Source organism: Mirounga angustirostris, unplaced genomic scaffold (assembly GCF_029215605.1).
Source record: "Mirounga angustirostris isolate CCGP_5_RB_7025 unplaced genomic scaffold, mMirAng1.0.hap1 SCAF_6, whole genome shotgun sequence".
Taxonomy (NCBI): Eukaryota; Metazoa; Chordata; class Mammalia; order Carnivora; family Phocidae; genus Mirounga; species Mirounga angustirostris.
The window spans coordinates 55,266,894-55,285,239 of NW_026991714.1; the positions used below are offsets into that span (position 1 = coordinate 55,266,894).

At 41.1% G+C, this 18,346-nt stretch overlaps 1 protein-coding gene across 1 annotated transcript in view; it reads right to left on the reverse strand.

Annotated features, from left to right (window-relative positions):
• Window positions 1–2,321: 2,321 nt before the first annotated feature.
• Window positions 2,322–18,346, reverse strand: part of LOC123845412 (flavin-containing monooxygenase 3) — a 31,962-nt gene continuing 15,937 nt past the window's right edge. The window contains exons 6-9 of the mRNA XM_045876176.3: window positions 17,834–18,033; window positions 7,324–7,679; window positions 5,021–5,093; window positions 2,322–4,304 (exon numbers count right to left, since the gene is read on the reverse strand). Of these exons, the coding sequence (XP_045732132.1) occupies window positions 3,962–4,304; window positions 5,021–5,093; window positions 7,324–7,679; window positions 17,834–18,033 (972 nt within the window). The 3' untranslated portion in view covers window positions 2,322–3,961. The remainder of the gene's footprint in view (window positions 4,305–5,020; window positions 5,094–7,323; window positions 7,680–17,833; window positions 18,034–18,346) is intronic.

Consider the following 18,346-nt stretch of genomic DNA (forward strand, 5'->3'; position numbering starts at 1 on the left):
AATGCTTATATACACATAGTTTTGCAAGACTTTGACTTGGAGTAACAAAATAACCCATGTGTGAAAGGCCAGTGTTAGATATTCACCTTTTAACTAATTGTCTTGAGAGCAGATTGTTTTCTACTAAATCTCCTGGCCTTAAGACAGCAGGAGGTTCCCAAACTCATGTCATATAACTGCTCCAAGCCTCTGGTGGCCTCTGCCACCAACGTAGGCTCTAGTCAGTTGGCTTTGCTACCTCACTTCAATCCCTGTCATTTGTTTAGGAATCCCTCCCTTCTCTAGGGTCTGACTCCTGCTTTCCCCTCCAGCACCAACCCAGGGCAGATTTGACCTTGTATTAGTCATGTCTTTTTAGTCAGTATTTTTGATGCTTTGACATCTTGGAGCCTTGCTGGATGTGGCAGGACTGCCCTTTCCAGGGCTAGCTAATCCGTACAGATAGCAAAAAACTCACCTAGCCCAAAGAGTGAGGCTTTCATAAGCGCAGCAACCCATCCAGAGCTCACACCCCCAGTCCCTTCTCTGCTGGCTTTCACACTCTAGGTATCAGACAAATAAGGACCACCCCTACACCCCAGAGCCTGCTGAAATTATTCAAACCAGCCAGTCCTAAACCTGCTTACGCAGCCTCCCCTGTTCCTTCTCATAGAAAAAAACCCAGATTCCCCCCCAAAACCAATAAAGGCTCTTGCCCAGGTTTTTTCTTCCCTCTGCCTCCTGTCTGACCCTGGTGACTGTGGTGTGGGCATGCCTCCTGCTCTTGGGATCTGTGAGTATTAACAACCCATCTTTCCAACGGCAATCATCTGGTCTGTTGGCCTCACCGTACCCAAATAATAATAAAACCTACACTTTAAAGGACTCACCCATAGCAAAACAGTTTCTTATCACCTTACACTTAATGCTTTGTGTCTGGAACATTTGACTGAGGCTGAATAATGCCTGTTTTCAACAAGAATAGCTAATATTTATTGGCTGCATACGAGGTGCCAGGTGCCGTTCCAAGCACTGCGGGAACAGCTGTGGACAAAATGTTTCTGCTCTCACAGAACTTACTTCTAGTGAGGGGAGAGATCACTCACAAACACATGGCGACTATGTCAGATGCCATGGGAAAAACGCAGGACAGGAGGTAGAGAGTGACAAAGGATTGTATTTTTATATAGAATTAACATTTGAGCGGTGACTGGAATGAACAGTGAGGTTGGATCATGTAACATTGAGTTTGCCTGGGTAATTGCATGTAGGGGAATATGCTCACTTTTTTTTTTTTAAGATTTTATTTATTTGTCAGAGAGAGAGAGTGCACAAGTGGGGGGAGTGGCAGGCAGGAGAAGCAGGCTCCCCGCTGAGCAAGGAGCCCCATGTGGGACTTGATCCCAGGACCCTGGGATCATGACCTGAGCCAAAGGCATACATTTAACCGACTGAGCCACCCAGGCATCCCAATATACTCACTCCTTGAAAGCCCATTTGGGGTAGCATCTGGGACACTATCCCAGAAGATCCAAGAGTCCTTCAAAGTGAATATCCCTACCTCCGATCATTCCTACTAAAGGAGAAGGTAAAAGAAAGAACAAAGGGAAAGAAGGAAGACAAAGAAGTTAGAGAAGGAAAAAGGGAGAAAGAAGTAAGAATAATAATAAGAAAGAAGAGGAAGATAAAGTGGAAGGAGAAAGGAACAGAGGAATGAGAAGAAGATAGGTAGATATATACATTGAAGTTTGGCTTAGTATTTGGCTAACAACTGCTTGGTGTCAGAAGCTTGAAACCTCTAGAAGGGCTGAATAGCCAAAAGCCTGCTTCAAATTCCTGCTTCCCATCCTGGAAACTGGGTGCAGTCAACAACCCTGTGATCATGCAGTTCAGCTTTGGATCTAATCAGCATAGCTGTGTCTGCTACAAAGACAATTTTTATTTCGTTGTATTCGTAATATCTGACCCATGTACTTTTAAGTCCTGGTAAGAATTTTGAGATGAAATTGGGAGTGAAAAGATCTTTTGTGCTTCATATATTCAAATTGTATGTCCATTAAGGTATAAGTATATATTTAATTTTATCAGTAAAATATGCAAAAATGAATGATTGAAAATCATTCCTGTTATGTGTAGAAGTAATTAAAACATTGGCAATAGTTCAATTTAGCATGGAAATAGATTGATGTTAATAGGACCATTAAGAGAATGTGTTTGCTACATTAGTTTAGGAAGAATATTATGTCCTTTATGATTCAATTAATGTTTACAAAAACTTAATCATATGAGGAAAAATAACAGAAATTGGATATCAATTTTTTTTTAAAGATTTTATTTATTTATTTGACAGAGAGAGAGACAGCGAGAGAGGGAATACAAGCAGGGGGAGTGGGAGAGGGAGAAGCAGGCTTTCCGCTGAGCAGGGAGCCTGATGTGGGGCTCGACCCCAGGACCCTGGGATCATGACCTGAGCCGAAGGCGGATGCTTAACGACTGAGCCACCCAGACGCCCCTGGATTGCATCAATTTTTTTTAAAGATTTTATTTATTTATTTGAGACAGAGAGAATGAGAGACAGAGAGCATGAGAGGGAGGAGGGTCAGAGGTAGAAGCAGACTCCCTGCCGAGCAGGGAGCCCGACGCGGGACTCGATCCCGGGACTCCAGGATCATGACCTGAGCCGAAGGCAGTCGCTTAACCAACTGAGCCACCCAGGCGCCCTGGATTGCATCAATTTTATATGGAATTTATTTTATGTACTAGCATTGATAACATCAAACAAAATAAACTCTATGGGCTGTCATTAATTTTTCATTATTTGATTCCATCGAGGACACGGAGTTTCAAGAAAAGTTCTGTTTCACGTGGGAACATTTGGGAATATTTCACATCTTGTGAGAAGACCTAAAAAGCAGAATGTTATTTTGCTACCTTAAACAGTTAGGGAAAGGGAAATATTTAAAATTGTGTACAACAACATCCTTGATAGATCTTAGCTCCAAAGACAAAAATATAAAGAGAATTAAAAAAAAGAAGAAAGTATTACAGAAAAATGTGGTCTTCTGTCCCTTTCCCATATATGTATCTTGTTGTTTCAGAAGTGAAAGTGTAATAAGAAATAGGTGACGTAACCAGAGCACTCTGGTGACTGATGACACGGACAGATCTGCTCTATGATGTCAAACTTTAAAAATGTTAACTATCAAAATTTTAACTATACAATGTGATAATACTTTTAAAAAATAGAACTTTAGATTTATGCTGTTACCCCAAAAGTTCATGTAATAAACGTAGCATTCGATTGTGGTCATGGCTTTGGTTAAATGTTTATTTTTTTTAAGACATTTCATTCAGCTAAAAGGTATATTTAGTGTTCTACTCATTGTTGTTGATATTATTTTGCTGCTACATGTTGGAAAGTTTGTGTCCTTATTAAGAATATAGATATGCTAATTTACTTCTTGTTAGCATTCATTATAGACCAGGTCTCCATGGCTCCAGGTCTTTTTGGCCAGGGATCAGGATGCATTGCCTGGGGAATTTGGTATAAACAAAAATAGAATTAATAGCCAAATTCTCTACTTGATCCTCCTGCAAATGGTTTGCGGGGGTGGCTGGAGAATATCATAACTATTCCGCTGAATTTGCTCTCTGTTTAGATTGAAGTATGTAATTCAAACCTTGATTGAAGGAGAAAGGGAATCACATCAAAATGTTTTAGGAGACGGTTGAGGTTAGAGTTGAAGAGCATAATTCTGATGATGAAATGTTAGTGGAAACCTAAAGAGAAATAATTAGTGCTCCCTTTAGATTATCACATGACTCTTAAAGAGGCTTATTTAAAAGCCTGGAAATAGTACAGTTTTATTGACTAATGCCTGCTGAATAAGAAAGTAGGAGGTGTGAAATTCTTAATTTTTAACTAGAAAAGTTCCTTCCTGGGTATTGTCAGTAACTTTCAGAAGCCTAGGGGGAATGATAATTAGATCAATGCAAAGAAAACAGCAATGAACAGAACAGGGAGAACGAAGAGCCTGACCCAACGGCAAAGCAAGCAAGGCTTCTGAGGGTTCCCGACAGCTCTTGTCTTCGTGGGTTTCAGGGTCCGGTCCCACTGGGTCAGGATGGCATTTCTGGCTCCTGGCCACTTCCCTGGGCCTACCAGCCTAAACTGGTATGGGCTACAAGGGCCAAAAAAAACCTCCACGGCCAATTTGGGATCTGTGAGAAACAGCCATGGGATGTTGGGCTTTGCCCCAATGAAGGAGGCAAGTTCATCCATATAAGTAATATAATCCGTCTGTACGGTCTTGCTGGTGCCAAACCTAGAGGTGGGAAGAGGAAACAGCACTGTGGATACCGAAGCTCTGTGTACATGTCTTATAGGAACAAGAACAGGGAAAATTCCTCACAGCTTTTTATCAGAGGGAATCAACGTCAATCCTTTGTGTTGGTAAGGGGACCTTGCTTATTTATTCTGCACTTTGTAGCTTTTTCCAAGAGACCTGAATACTGATCTCATCTGGACATTCCCCAGTACTGCTCAGCAGCTGAGAAAGGCATTTCCATCCCCATTCACATGTGGAAATTGTCTCTTACTCATGAAGTTCGTTCATGGCCACTGAGCTAATTAGTGACAGATGTAGGACTAGAGCTCTGTTCTCCTGACTATTCTCATCTGCTGAGTCATGTTTCTTAGAGCCATCTGTTTTGAGGCATCATTTATACCTTAGAGGATTCATAGGCTGGAAAATAGAAGTCCACATTCATGCACTCCCAAACTCCTCTGATTTCCAATCCTTTCTGGGTCTTCTTTCTGTCATATATTGCAAGAGTCATGGAGGGATGAAACAGGACTGAGTCCTGTGTCAGATGCAAAGTAAATCCTCCATAAATACTTGTTGAATGGATGAACTTAGCTCATAGCTGTCACCCTAATGACTTCACTCTGGACCATTTAAGACTAAAATAGTTAGAAGTATTCATGGATTCTGATTTTTCTATGGAAACCCTAGACCCTCTTTACAATAGGTGCTCTTACCATTTGAGTTTTTTCCCCCTTTTTTTATCAATATCATCCATCATGTCTGTTGCAGAAGGCAAAGTGCAAGTTCCTAAAAAAAAAATGGGAAAGACATGATAATAGTTAAATAAGTCTGGCATAAGATCAGCCTGCAATTTTTCCTTCTTAATAATGATTTATGTATCACATTAGTATTTCCATTTTTGGGGGGTCATTGCCTAGCAAAATAAAATCTTGAGCAAATCAACAGGTGGTCATTTTGAGACAAACATACAAGTCATTTCCAGTTTTCTCAGAATTGAAATGCGACATAATTAAAAACCAGGAACCAAATAGCTCTTTATCTTTGTATGTTTGTTCTTAAACCAGTTAGCAGATGTTTAAAATTAGTTTTAAGGATTATATTCTAGTCCCTCAGCTGTATTTTTAAAATGTTATCTAATGGTTTATAGCCAAAGGTATATCGGCATTTCTTTTCTAGATTTAAGGAAAAAAACTTCATAGGAAATTATCCTGCTTTGTCAGAAAAAGGAATTTCCAACACATAAGATGCAGAATCTAGTCAAGTCCCAACTGTTCCTCTGAAGAGCCAACATATTCTGGATGAGACTGAAGATATGAACTGTGCGCAGGTCACTGAGGATTTGGGGGAGCCTCAAGAGACCAGATCCAGGTTGGGACTGTTCAGGATTGCAGGCTCATTCTGGAATAGGTATACAGACTTCTCTGAAACCCATGCCAAAACATGCTTTTGTGCCCAGAGATACTTGAAATTTAGGGTGGTTTCTTTGGCAAATTTGGGACCACCTAGAACAAGACTAGAAATCCCAGATCTGATTGCTCAAGACATACAATGATTGTCTAACTCCCTGTTCCTGCAATTCTTGCAGGCAGGGTCACCTGAACAGCCTTTGTTGGCATGGCCTTTTTCCAAACCTTGGAACTTGTCCTGTCCCTGGGCAGAAAGAGAGATCAAGAAGGAAGTGATTATGCTCACTAGCCCACCAGCTACTACCATTGGGTTGCCTGTAGCTGGCCCCTCTGGCCTGGTATTTGGATTCCCCAAATTGGATTATTTGCCTTATCACTCATTTCCCCTAAGGCTGAGTCTTTGCCTTGTATATCAATTCTCTATTGATTGGGTCTCTGCATTGTCTCCTTTCTTCAGAGCCCAGGTTACAACTTATCCAAACAGAGTAGGTGTCCGACCCTCTAATGCCAGTCTCCCTGAGCCTGAACCCTAAATTCACTTCTTTCTGAGTGGGGTTTCATGCCACCGCTTTCCTGGCTGTTTCTCCATGGTGCAACACAACTCTGCCTTGGAGGAAAGAGTGAAGGAGATTTAAAGAGATCACTGATATATGCGACTGTTATCATGTTGATGACAGCCTGGTGGTGAAAGGTGTCTTGGTATACATAGTGGCAGTTTCCAACCTCCTGTATAAAAGAAGATTTAAATCCCAGCAAATCAGGTAGGACCAGTTACATATGGCTTCAAAGGAAGTAGACCTGTTAAGCAACCTTTTCCAGAAGTTTTATACCTCTAGGACTAAACAAACTTTGTACATTAAACTTTGACATCTTTTTTGTTCTATAACCATGGACTTTGGTCTTATGATCTGAATCTTTACACAACTGCATTCGAATCAATATGAATCTGAGCCTTGTAACTTTTGTTGGAGGATGCTGCCCGTTTTCCTTGCCTGACCCCAATCGAATTTGTTGTTGTTGTTATTATTTTTTTTTAATACAGGAACTTAGTATTCCTCTACCTTAGAGACTGACCATCTACTACACCTAGTACTTTCTGCTTCTAATGATCCACTACTTGTTCTTATCTGACACATGACAGGGAAGATGATAGAGCAGAAAAGACACTGCCTTTCCAGCAATCATAATTTTTTCCATGACTGTGAATATTTGAAGTTGGCTGGATATTGGCTTGGAAACACCTTCTCTTATTAACCTTTCAAACAAGGTCATTCTATTGAGTTTTGAAATCACAATTTTATAAAATTGTAATGCATTTAAGACCAGAAGGTCCAGTGTTCTCAAGTTTAATAAAAGTTAACAGCTCTAAGGAGTTATAAATCACAAAATACTTCTTGAATAATATCTTATACTATTGCATATGATAATCCAATGTGATATATTTTTAAATGCTTATAAAAGATAGTACCAAAAATACAGAATTATAGATTCCAAACTGGATGGGACCTAGGATTTTCCCCTTGTTATTAAGATTATTGTTTTCACAAAGACTCAAAGGCATTCTTATTGGCATCCCTCTTCCCCATCAATGACCTTCTTAGTCTACTCACCTTTTATTACCCGTACTGCACAGCGGGCTTGCAGGTCAACTGTGGGAATGGTAGCCCCAAGGGACTGGATGAAACCAATCACTGCTATGGTTGGTTTCTCCAGTTTAGGAGGGAAAATGCCTTTAAACAAGATGACTTCATTGTTTTTGCTCTTAATGATGGACTCATCAAGGAAGGGGTAGTCATAACTATAGCCTGTTGCAAAAATGACACAATCGATGGCCTCAAACACCGTCCCATCCTCAAAAATGGCTGAAGTCTCAGTGAATTCTCTCACATTAGGCTTAATGGACACCGTGCCGCACAGAATGCAAGCTGGGAGCTCATCATTAAACACAGGTTCTTTCCTCAGGGCTCTGTATGGAAAATAAAGACAACCAATAGAACAGTAATATATTCTCTTTGTTTTATTGCTCCATATTAATTAATTAATAATAAATTCATAAGGAAGGAGAAAACTACCCAAGCTTTTTTCCTTGTGCCATGGAGTATCACCAATATGGCTGAAGAACAAAACTGAAGTAAGGCAATATTGTGACATAAGACAAGTTGCCTTTTGCTGATCCTTTCTCTATTTCCTGTGATCTTTCTCTTCTCTTCCACAGAGCTCCAAATTCCAGAATCAGCACCCAGGCCCTATCCCCTGTTAAAGCTGTATCAGGAAAGATCTTAAATCAGAGTACCTGGGTATTTGGATTTTTTTTCTTCAGTTCTTATTAACTGTGAACCTTGATCAAATTAAAGCTTCTTAATTTCTCTTGCTTCATCTTTCTCATCTGGAGTGACAATAACTGTTATGCCCATCTTGGGTCATTGGGAGACCAAAATGATACAAAGATCTAGGCTGAGCTCTCTGATAGGGGTGGGGTATGAGCCCCTTGCAGACAAAGGCACAAGTCAGGTGAGGGAGGGAGTTCCAGGAATTTATATAGGCCAGAAGAAGGAGGGAGCTAGTTTGAATCTTTGGTCAGTGGAAGTCTGAAAAGGAGAGCTTTTGATTATTTTTTGTTCAGCACTATCTTTAGTGAGTGCAGATAAATCTGAACTTTGGGGTGAATGTGAATAACACTGAGGGAAAAGGCTTTGCTCTTATATTACTATGGGAGCGGTGAGAGAAAGCCACAGGGAGAGTCTACTGGGGACGAAACTGAGTTAGACAATGAGATGGGTTGCAATCTGGTTAGAAAAAGGCTGGATTCAACTGTGAGAATTACCTGCCATTTATCTTAAACCCACTGCCATCAGGCTGATGACCCTATTGCCACCTTGAAACTGCTCTTGTTAAGGCCACCAGGATCCTCAAACTGCGGATCCAATGATCCACTGTCACTTCTCAGCAGTGTTTAACACAGTTGATGGTTTCCTCCTTCTTGAAACACTGTCTTCATTTTGCTTTCAGGTCATCACCTCTCTCTCTCTCTCTCTCTATTCCTTTCCTACCCACCTGCTATTCTTTCTTTGTCTCCTGCTGAATTCTCCTCCTCTTCCTGACCTCTGAACAATGACATGCCCCAGGATGTCAGCCCTCAGACCTTTTGTCTTCTTCATCTACATTCATTCTTTAAGGGATGTCATCTGGTTTCATTTCTTTTTTTTTTTTTTTTTTGATTGTTTTTTTTTGTTTTGTTTGTTTTTTTTTTAATTTTTTTATTCTTATGTTAATCCCCTTACATTACAACATTAGTTTTAGATGAAGTGTTCCATGATTCATTGTTTGTGCACAACACCCAGTGCTCCATGCAGAATGTGCCCTCCTAAATACCCACCACCAGGCTAACCCATCCTCCCACCCCCCTCCCCTCTAGAACCCTGTTTGTTTTTCAGAGTCCATCGTCTCTCATGGTTCGTCTACCCCTCCGATTTCCCCCGCTTCATTCTTCCCCTCCTGCTACCTTCTTCTTCTTCTTCTTCTTTTTTTTTTTCTTAACATATATTGCATTATTTGTTTCACAGGTACAGATCTGAGATTCAACAGTCTTGCACAATTCACAGCGCTTACCAGAGCACATACACTCCCCAGTGTCTATCACCCAGTCACCCCATCCCTCCCACCCCACCCCCCACTCCAACAACACTCAGTTTGTTTCCTGCGATTAAGAATTCCTCATATCAGTGAGATCATATGATACATGTCTTTCTCTGTTTGACTTATTTCACTCAACATAATACCCTCCAGTTCCATCCACGTTGTTGCAAATGGCAATATCTCATTCCTTTTGATGGCTGCATAATATTCCATTGTATATATATACCACATCTTCTTTATCCATTCATCTGTCGATGGACATCTTGGCTCTTTCCACAGTTTGGCTATAGTGGACATTGCTGCTATAAACATCGGGGTGCACGTACCCCTTCGGATCCCTACTTTTGTATCTTTGGGGTAAATACCCAGTAGTGCAATTGCTGGATCATATGGTAGCTCTATTTTCAACTTTTTGAGGAACCTCCATACAGTTTTCCAGAGTGGCTGCACCAGTTTGCATTCCCACCAACAGTGTAGGAGGGTTCCCCTTTCTCCGCATCCCCGCCAACATCTGTCGTTTCCTGACTTGTTAATTTTAGCCATTCTGACTGGTGTGAGGTGATACCTCATTGAGGTTTTGATTTGGATTTCCCTGATGCCGAGCGATATTGAGCACTTTTTCATGTGTCTGTTGGCCATTTGGATGTCTTCATTGGAAAAATGTCTGTTCATGTCTTCTGCCCATTTCTTAATTGGATTCTTTGTTCTTTGGGTGTTGAGTTTGATGAGTTCTTTATAGATTTTGGATACTAGCCCTTTATCTGATATGTCATTTGCAAATATCTTCTCCCATTCTGTCGGTTGTCTTTTGGTTTTCTTAACTGTTTCCTTTGCTTTGCAAAAGCTTTTTATCTTGATGAAGTCCCAATAGTTCATTTTTGCCCTTGCTTCCCTTGCCTTTGGCGATGTTTCTAGGAAGAAGTTGCTTCGGCTGAGGTCAAAGAGGTTGTTGCCTGTGTTCTCCTTTAGGATTTTGATGGACTCCTGTCTCACATTGAGGTCTTTCAGCCATTTGGAGTCTATTTTTGTGTGTGGTGTAAGGAAGTGGTCCAGTTTCATTCTTCTGCATGTGTCTATCCAATTTTCCCAACACCATTTGTTGAAGAGACTGTCTTTGTTCCATTGGACATTCTTTCCTGCTTTGTCGAAGATTAGTTGACCATAGAGTTGAGGGTCCATTTCTGGGCTCTCTATTCTGTTCCATTGATCTATGTGTCTGTTTTTGTGCCAGTACCATGCTGTCTTGATGATGACAGCTTTGTAATAGAGCTTGAAGTCCGGAATTGTGATGCCACCGGCTTTGCTTTTCTTTTTCAATATTCCTCTGGCTATGCGGGGTCTTTTCTGGTTCCATACAAATTTTAGGATTATTTGTTCCATTTCTTTGAAAAAAGTGGATGGTATTTTGATGGGGATTGCATTGAATGTGTAGATTGCTCTAGGTAGCATTGACATCTTCACAATATTTGTTCTTCCAATCCATGAGCATGGAACGTTTTTCCATTTCTTTGTGTCTTCCTCAATTTCTTTCATGAGTATTTTATAGTTTTCTGAGTAAAGATCCTTTGTCTCTTTGGTTAGATTTATTCCTAGGTATCTTATGGTTTTGGGTGCAATTGTAAATGGGATCGACTCCTTAATTTCTCTTTCTTCTGTCTTGTTGTTGGTGTATAGGAATGCCACTGACTTCTGTGCATTGATTTTATATCCTGCCACTTTACTGAATTCCTGTATGAGTTCTAGCAGTTTTGGGGTGGAGTCTTTTGGGTTTTCCACATAAAGTATCATATCATCTGCAAAGAGTGAGAGTTTGACTTCTTCTTTGCCAATTTGGATGCCTTTGATTTCTTTTTGTTGTCTGATTGCTGTGGCTAGGACTTCCAATACTATGTTGAATAGCAGTGGTGATAGTGGACATCCCTGCCGCGTTCCTGACCTTAGGGGGAAAGCTCTCAGTTTTTCCCCATTGAGAATAATATTTGCTGTAGGTTTTTCATAGATGGCTTTTATGATATTGAGGTATGTACCCTCTATCCCTATACTCTGAAGAGTTTTGATCAAGAAAGGATGCTGTACTTTGTCAAAAGCTTTTTCTGCATCTATTGAGAGGATCATATGATTCTTGTTCTTTCCTTTGTTAATGTACTGTATCACATTGATTGATTTGCGGATGTTGAACCAACCTTGCAGCCCAGGGATAAATCCCACTTGGTCATGGTGAATAATCCTTTTAATGTACTGTTGGATCCTATTGGCTAGTATTTTGGTGAGAATTTTTGCATCCATGTTCATCAGGGATATTGGTCTGTAATTCTCCTTTTTGATGGGGTCTTTGTCTGGTTTGGGGATCAAGGTAATGCTGGCCTCATAAAATGAGTTTGGAAGTTTTCCTTCCGTTTCGATTTTTTGGAACAGTTTCAGAAGAATAGGTATTAATTCTTCTTGAAATGTTTGGTAGAATTCCCCTGGGAAGCCATCTGGCCCTGGGCTTTTGTTTTTTGGGAGATTTTTGATGACTGCTTCAATTTCCTTAGTGGTTATAGGTCTGTTCAGGTTTTCTATTTCATCCTGGTTCAGTTTTGGTAGTTGATACATCTCTAGGAATGCATCCATCTCTTCCAGGTTATCTAATTTGCTGGCATAGAGTTGCTCATAATATGTTCTTATAATTGTTTGTATTTCTTTGGTGTTGGTTGTGATCTCTCCTCTTTCATTCATGATTTTGTTGATTTGGGTCATTTCTCTTCTCTTTTTGATAAGTCTGGCCAGGGGTTTATCAATCTTGTTAATTCTTTCAAAGAACCAGCTCCTAGTTTCGTTGATCTGTTCTACTGTTCTTTTAGTTTCTATTTCATTGATTTCTGCTCTGATCTTTATGATTTCTCTTCTCCTGCTGGGTTTAGGCTTTATTTGCTGTTCTTTCTCCAGCTCCTTTAGGTGTAGGGTTAGGTTGTGTACTTGAGACCTTTCTTGTTTCTTGAGAAAGGCTTGTATTGCTATATACTTTCCTCTTAGGACTGCCTTTGCTGCATCCCAAAGATTTTGAACAGTTGTGTTTTCATTTTCATTGGTTTCCATGTATTTTTTTAATTCTTCTTTAATTTCCTGGTTGACCCATTCATTCTTCAGTAGGATGCTCTTTAGCCTCCATGTATTTGAGTTCTTTCCGACTTTCCTCTTGGGATTGAGTTCTAGTTTCAAAGCATTGTGGTCTGAAAATAGGCAGGGAATGATCCCAATCTTTTGGTACCGGTTGAGACCTGATTTATGACCTAGGATGTGATCGATTCTGGAGAATGTTCCATGGGCACTAGAGAAGAATGTGTATTCCGTTGCTTTGGGGTGGAATGTTCTGAATATGTCTGTGAAGTCCATTTGGTCCAGTGTGTCATTTAAAGTCTTTATTTCCTTGTTGATCTTTTGCTTAGATGATCTGTCCATTTCAGTGAGGGGGATGTTAAAGTCCCCCACTATTATTGTATTGTTGTCGATGTGTTTCTTTGCTTTTGTTATTAATTGCCTTATATAATTGGCTGCTCCCATGTTAGGGGCATAGATATTTACAATTGTTAGATCTTCTTGTTGGATAGATCCTTTAAGTATGATATAGTGTCCTTCCTCATCTCTTATTACAGTCTTTGGTTTAAAATCTAATTTGTCTGATATAAGGATTGCCACCCCAGCTTTCTTTTGGTGTCCATTAGCATGGTAAATGGTTTTCCACCCCCTCACTTTCAATCTGGGGGTGTCTTTGGGTCTAAAATGAGTCTCTTGCAGACAGCATATCGATGGATCTTGTTTTTTAATCCAGTCTGTTAGCCTGTGTCTTTTGATTGGGGCATTTAGCCCATTTACATTCAAGGTAACTATTGAAAGATAGGAATTTAGTGCCATTGTATTGCCTGTAAGGTGACTGTTACCGTATATTGTCTGTGTTCCTTTCTGGTCTATGTTGCTTTTAGGGTCTCTCTTTGCTTAGAGGACCCCTTTCAAGATTTCCTGTAGGGCTGGTTTTGTGTTTGCAAATTCCTTTAGTTTTTGTTTGTCCTGGAAGCTTTTTATCTCTCCTTCAATTTTCAATGACAGCCTAGCTGGATAGAGTATTCTTGGCTGCATATTTTTCTCATTTAGTGCTCTGAATATATCCTGCCAGTCCTTTCTGGCCTGCCAGGTCTCTGTGGATAGGTCTGTTGCCAATCTAATGTTTCTACCATTGTAGGTTACATATCTCTTCTCCCGAGCTGCTTTCAGGATTTTCTCTTTGTCTCTGAGACTCGTAAATTTTACTATTAGATGTCGGGGAGTTGACCTATTTTTATTGATTTTGAGAGGGGTTCTCTGTGCTTCCTGGATTTTCATGCCTGTTTCTTTCCCCAAATTAGGGAAGTTCTCTGCTATAATTTGCTCCATTATACCTTCTGCCCCTCTCTCTCTTTCTTCTTCTTCTGGGATCCCAATTATTCTAATGTTGTTTCGTCTTATGGTATCGCTTATCTCTCGAATTCTGCCCTCATGATCCAGTAGTTGTTTATCTCTCTTTTTCTCAGCTTCTTTATTTTCCAGCATTTCATCTTCTATATTACTGATTCTCTCTTCTGCCTCATTTATTCTAGCAGTTAGCGCCCCCAATTTTGATTGCACCTCATTAATAGCCTTTTTGATTTCTACTTGGTTGGATTTTAGCTCTTTTACTTCTCCAGAAAGAGTTTCTCTAATAACTTCCATATTTTTTTCAAGCCCAGCTAGTATCTTTAAAGTGATGATTCTGAACTCTAGATCTGACATCGTACTAATGTCCGTATTGAGTAGGTCCCTGGCAGTCGGTACTGCCTCTTGTTCTTTTTGTTGAGGTGATTTTTTCCGTCTCGTCATTTTGTGCAGAGGAGAATAGATTAATGAGAGAACAAAATGCTAGCAGAGTAACCACGTCCCCAGAAAATATACTCTAAACAAATCAGAAAAGACCTGAAGCAGTGGGATAAGAAGGGGAAAGAGAGAAAAAAGAAAAAGAAAAAAAAAGAAAAAGATAAAGATAAAAACAAAAACAAACAAAACAAAACAACAACAACAAAAGAAAAACCAGAATGTGATCAAATATGATCTATATGGTATATAGATCAGTGCCACACACTAGATTTGGGGTGTGTTTTGGTCTTTTAGAAGAAAGTGTCTCCCAAAATTTTAAAGAAAGAAAAAGATATATGTACAAAAATAAGGGTTGATATGATGAAGGGATAGAAAATGACTGTAAAAATGGAAATTATAAAAAATTTTATAAAAGGAATTGATAAGAAGTTGTTTGAAAAAGAAAGAAGAAGATTTAAAAAAAGAAAAAAGAAAAAGAAAAAAAAAGGGAGAGGATGTGATCAGGCAGGGGAATAGAAAACACCATATACTAGAGATTTAGGGTATATTTTAATCTGTTAGAAGAAACTATCTCAAAATTTTAAAGAGAGAACAACTTATATATATAAGCCAAAAATATGGGTAACTACTATGAAGGGATAGAATATGACTCTAAAAATGAAAAATAAAAATGTTTTTTTTTTAAAAAAAGGGATTGATAAGATGTTGTTTGAAAAAGGGAAAAAGAAAAATTCAAAAAGAAATAAAAAGACAAAAAGACAGTTAAAAAAAAATTAACTTTAAAAGACTAAGGAATCATGGTAAAAAAGCCGTGAATTCTATGTGCAGTATTCCCCTAGCGCTGGAGTTCTGCCGTTCTCATTGATCGGTAAACTTGGTCTTGGCTGGCTGTTCTCGCTGATCTTCTGGGGAGGGGCCTGTTGCCGTGGTTTCCAAATGTCTCTGCCGGAGGCGGAATTGCCCCGCCCTTGCCCCCTCCCGGCTAAGTCATCTGCTCAGGTTTGCTCTCCGGGGCTTTTGTTCCCTGCGAGCTTTCCGTACCGCTTTGGAGGCGGAGCGTGAAAATGGCGGCCTCCCAATCTCCGCCCCGGAGGAGCCGAGAACTCGGGCCTGCTCCTCAGTGAGCCCCCAGAGAAAAGCCGTCAGTCACTCCCGTCTCCCCGGTCTCCGGCTGCACTCCATGCTCAACCGGCCTGTGACCGCGCGTTTCTATCTCTGGCACCCGACCCGGTCTGGAGTCTCCAAACCCAGCAGATCCCTGCGGTGCCCTCCCGCGCGGCTCCTCCCGGGGGAGGAAGGTGAGTCTCCCCGGATCTGCCGCTTGTTGGGTCCCTGCTGGAGGAGCAGGGGCCCGGCTGTGCCGCAGATCACGGTTTATGGCCACCCCGAGCTGAGAGCCCGCGCCTGGGCTCCGCCTCTGCAGCCGGCTTCCCTGCTCCGATACCTGGGAGCTCTGCCGCCCTCAGGCACCCCCGGTCCTTCTGTGACCCCGAGGGTCCTGAGACCACACTGTCCCGGAGGGTTCCACCCCCCGCTTAGCCACCAGAGTGACGTCCCTCGGCGGAGCAGACTTTTAAAAGTTCCGATTTTGTGCTCCGCGGCTCTATCACTTGCCAGAAGCGGCCGACGGAGGCCCCTCCCCCGCCGTCTATCCTCCCGAATATCGCCTCGGATTCACTTCTCCGCACGTCCTACCTTCCAGAAAGTGGTCGCTTTTCTGTTCAGAAAGTTGTTGCTCTTCTTTTCTTTGATCTCCTGTTGGGTTTGTAGGTGTTCAGAATGGTTTGATCCCTATCCAGCTGAATTCCTGAGAGGAGACGAAATCCAGGTCTCCTACTCCTCCGCCATCTTGCTCCGCCCCTTGGTTTCATTTCTTAAAGTACTATCTATATTCTGTTGAATCCACATTTTTAACCTATGGTTTCAATTTCCCTACTGTCTTGGGTATTCCTAAGCTGCTCAACATTCTTCTACAATGATGACTAATTGGCATTTCAACTTTGATATATTTAAAACTAAACTTCGCTCCTCCTGTGGTCTTCCACATCCCAGTAACTGTCAACTCCATCCTTGCATCTTTGCTCAGATCAAAAGTCTGGAAGGCATCCCTGACTCCTTTCTTGTTTTCACATCTGTTATCCAATCTAACAGAAAATCCTAGTTGGGTTTACCTTTAAAATATATCCCAAATCTGACCACTTCTGAGCACTTGCTGCTAACAATCATAGTCCAAGTCACCAACTTCTGTCATCTGGGTTTTTGACAATAGCCTCTTACCTAGTCTTTTCACTTCCTTCCTTGACCTATCCTTATACACTGAATGATGACCACAGCGTCAGAGTGATTTCTTCAGATTAACTTGGATCTAGTCCCTGGCTTGCTCAGATGCCTGCTCTGGCTTCCTATTGCGTTCAAAGTAGAAGCCAGAGTCCTTATGAGGGCTTACAAGGCCCAATGCCATCTGGCCATTTTGATGTCTTTTTGTTTCATCTCCCCATCCCTTTTTCCCCAGGGAGAGCAGGCCATTGAACATTCCAGTCATGGCCCTGAAGAGGCCCTGAAGAGGCAATGTCTTAACCATTTCTTCTGGGATATTTTCCCCAAACATCCGCCTGGCTCATTTCCTCAGCTCCTTCAGGAATTTGCTTAAAAGTCTCCTTCTCAGTAAGACCTCCTCTGGGGATGCTAGCAGCACTCCCCATTACCTCTGCCTGCTTTGTTCTTTTCTCCATAGTACACATCAGCATATGATCTTCTGCCATTTGTCTCCTGTCTATTTCCCCCTACTAGAAAGTAAGCTCATGAGGACAGGGATTTTGTGTGTTTTGTTCATAGCTGTATTCACAGGGCTTAACATAAGACCTAACACATAATAAATGCTTAATAAATATTTGTTGAGTAAGTTAACTTTGATGTAAACAGTTTATAATTTGGATTGTTCACCACACATCAAAGTAATTTCTTATGTGTCTGAGGGATATGTCTAGGGGCATATTATAGGAGAGAGTGAGGAAGAGGCTAAAGATGCAGGTGTTGCAGCCACATTTCAGTTAAGGGCAGGTGATGAGAGCGTAGCACAGGGAAAGTCCTGCTTTGCTTAACTGAATTTTGCCATGAAGTGAGAGGCAGTAGAGCAAGGTGGTTAAGAGTGAGGGGCTCTGGAGTCAGCAGATCTGGGCTCATTTTGAATATTGCCTCTCCCTCTGGCTACGGGACTTTGGTAAAGTTATTCGCTACATTGAACCTCAGTTTTCTCATCTTTAAAATGGGGATTGTAATAGAGACCTCCTCAAAGTTGTTGTGAGTATAAAATGAGATGATGCATGTCAGAGCCTTGCTGAGTCACATTAAGTGCTTAAAACATGTTAACTATTATTATCCTTGCTTGAGGGACTAATTCCTGATTCATGATATAACTTTCCAGCTGTACAAATCTGGCAAGGAGGATTGTGAAACAGGAAATCACTCTGAATGTTTGCAGTTCTTCATCCTCTGAAATGTGAGACGTGGTTATTTCACTAATATTATTTTGATTGGTTTGGGAGTTACAACACACACTGTGAGTTGTTGACACTGAAATAAAAGTTAACAGGCACATCATATTTAACTCTGCATTACCTGTTTAAAGGCATCAAGCCATAGTTCTCATGCTTGAATCTTGCATTCATTTGCTTTATGTACCACCAGTCAGAGATGGCTGTCGGCAAGTTGTTCTTGAGGAAGGTTTCAAATCGAGTGAGAAACAGCATGTCCCATGGATAGCCATCATCCCAGACCCGGCTCATCACCCAGGAGCCACTTCTGGAACTAATCATGACCTTAAAAAAAAACAGCAATTTAACCATTAGTGACTATTTGTAGTGGGTACTGTGGTATGTCCCTCAGATCTGACTTTTGGAATGGAGTTATTACAGTAGCTACTGGGGGTGTTACCAGAGGCAGCCCTCAGCTGTCAGTCCTCTTTGAGAGTTGCTTTGGTTGAAAAGGGGGGAGGGGGTTTTACGCAAAGTCTTATTCTCTTTCTGGATTCCCTGCCTTCAGTGTCTGTTTGATGCAGGGATATAAAGGTTCAAACTCTCACCCCAACTTGGGACAGAAGGATAGCTTTGGAGTGGGGTGGAGGGAAACTTC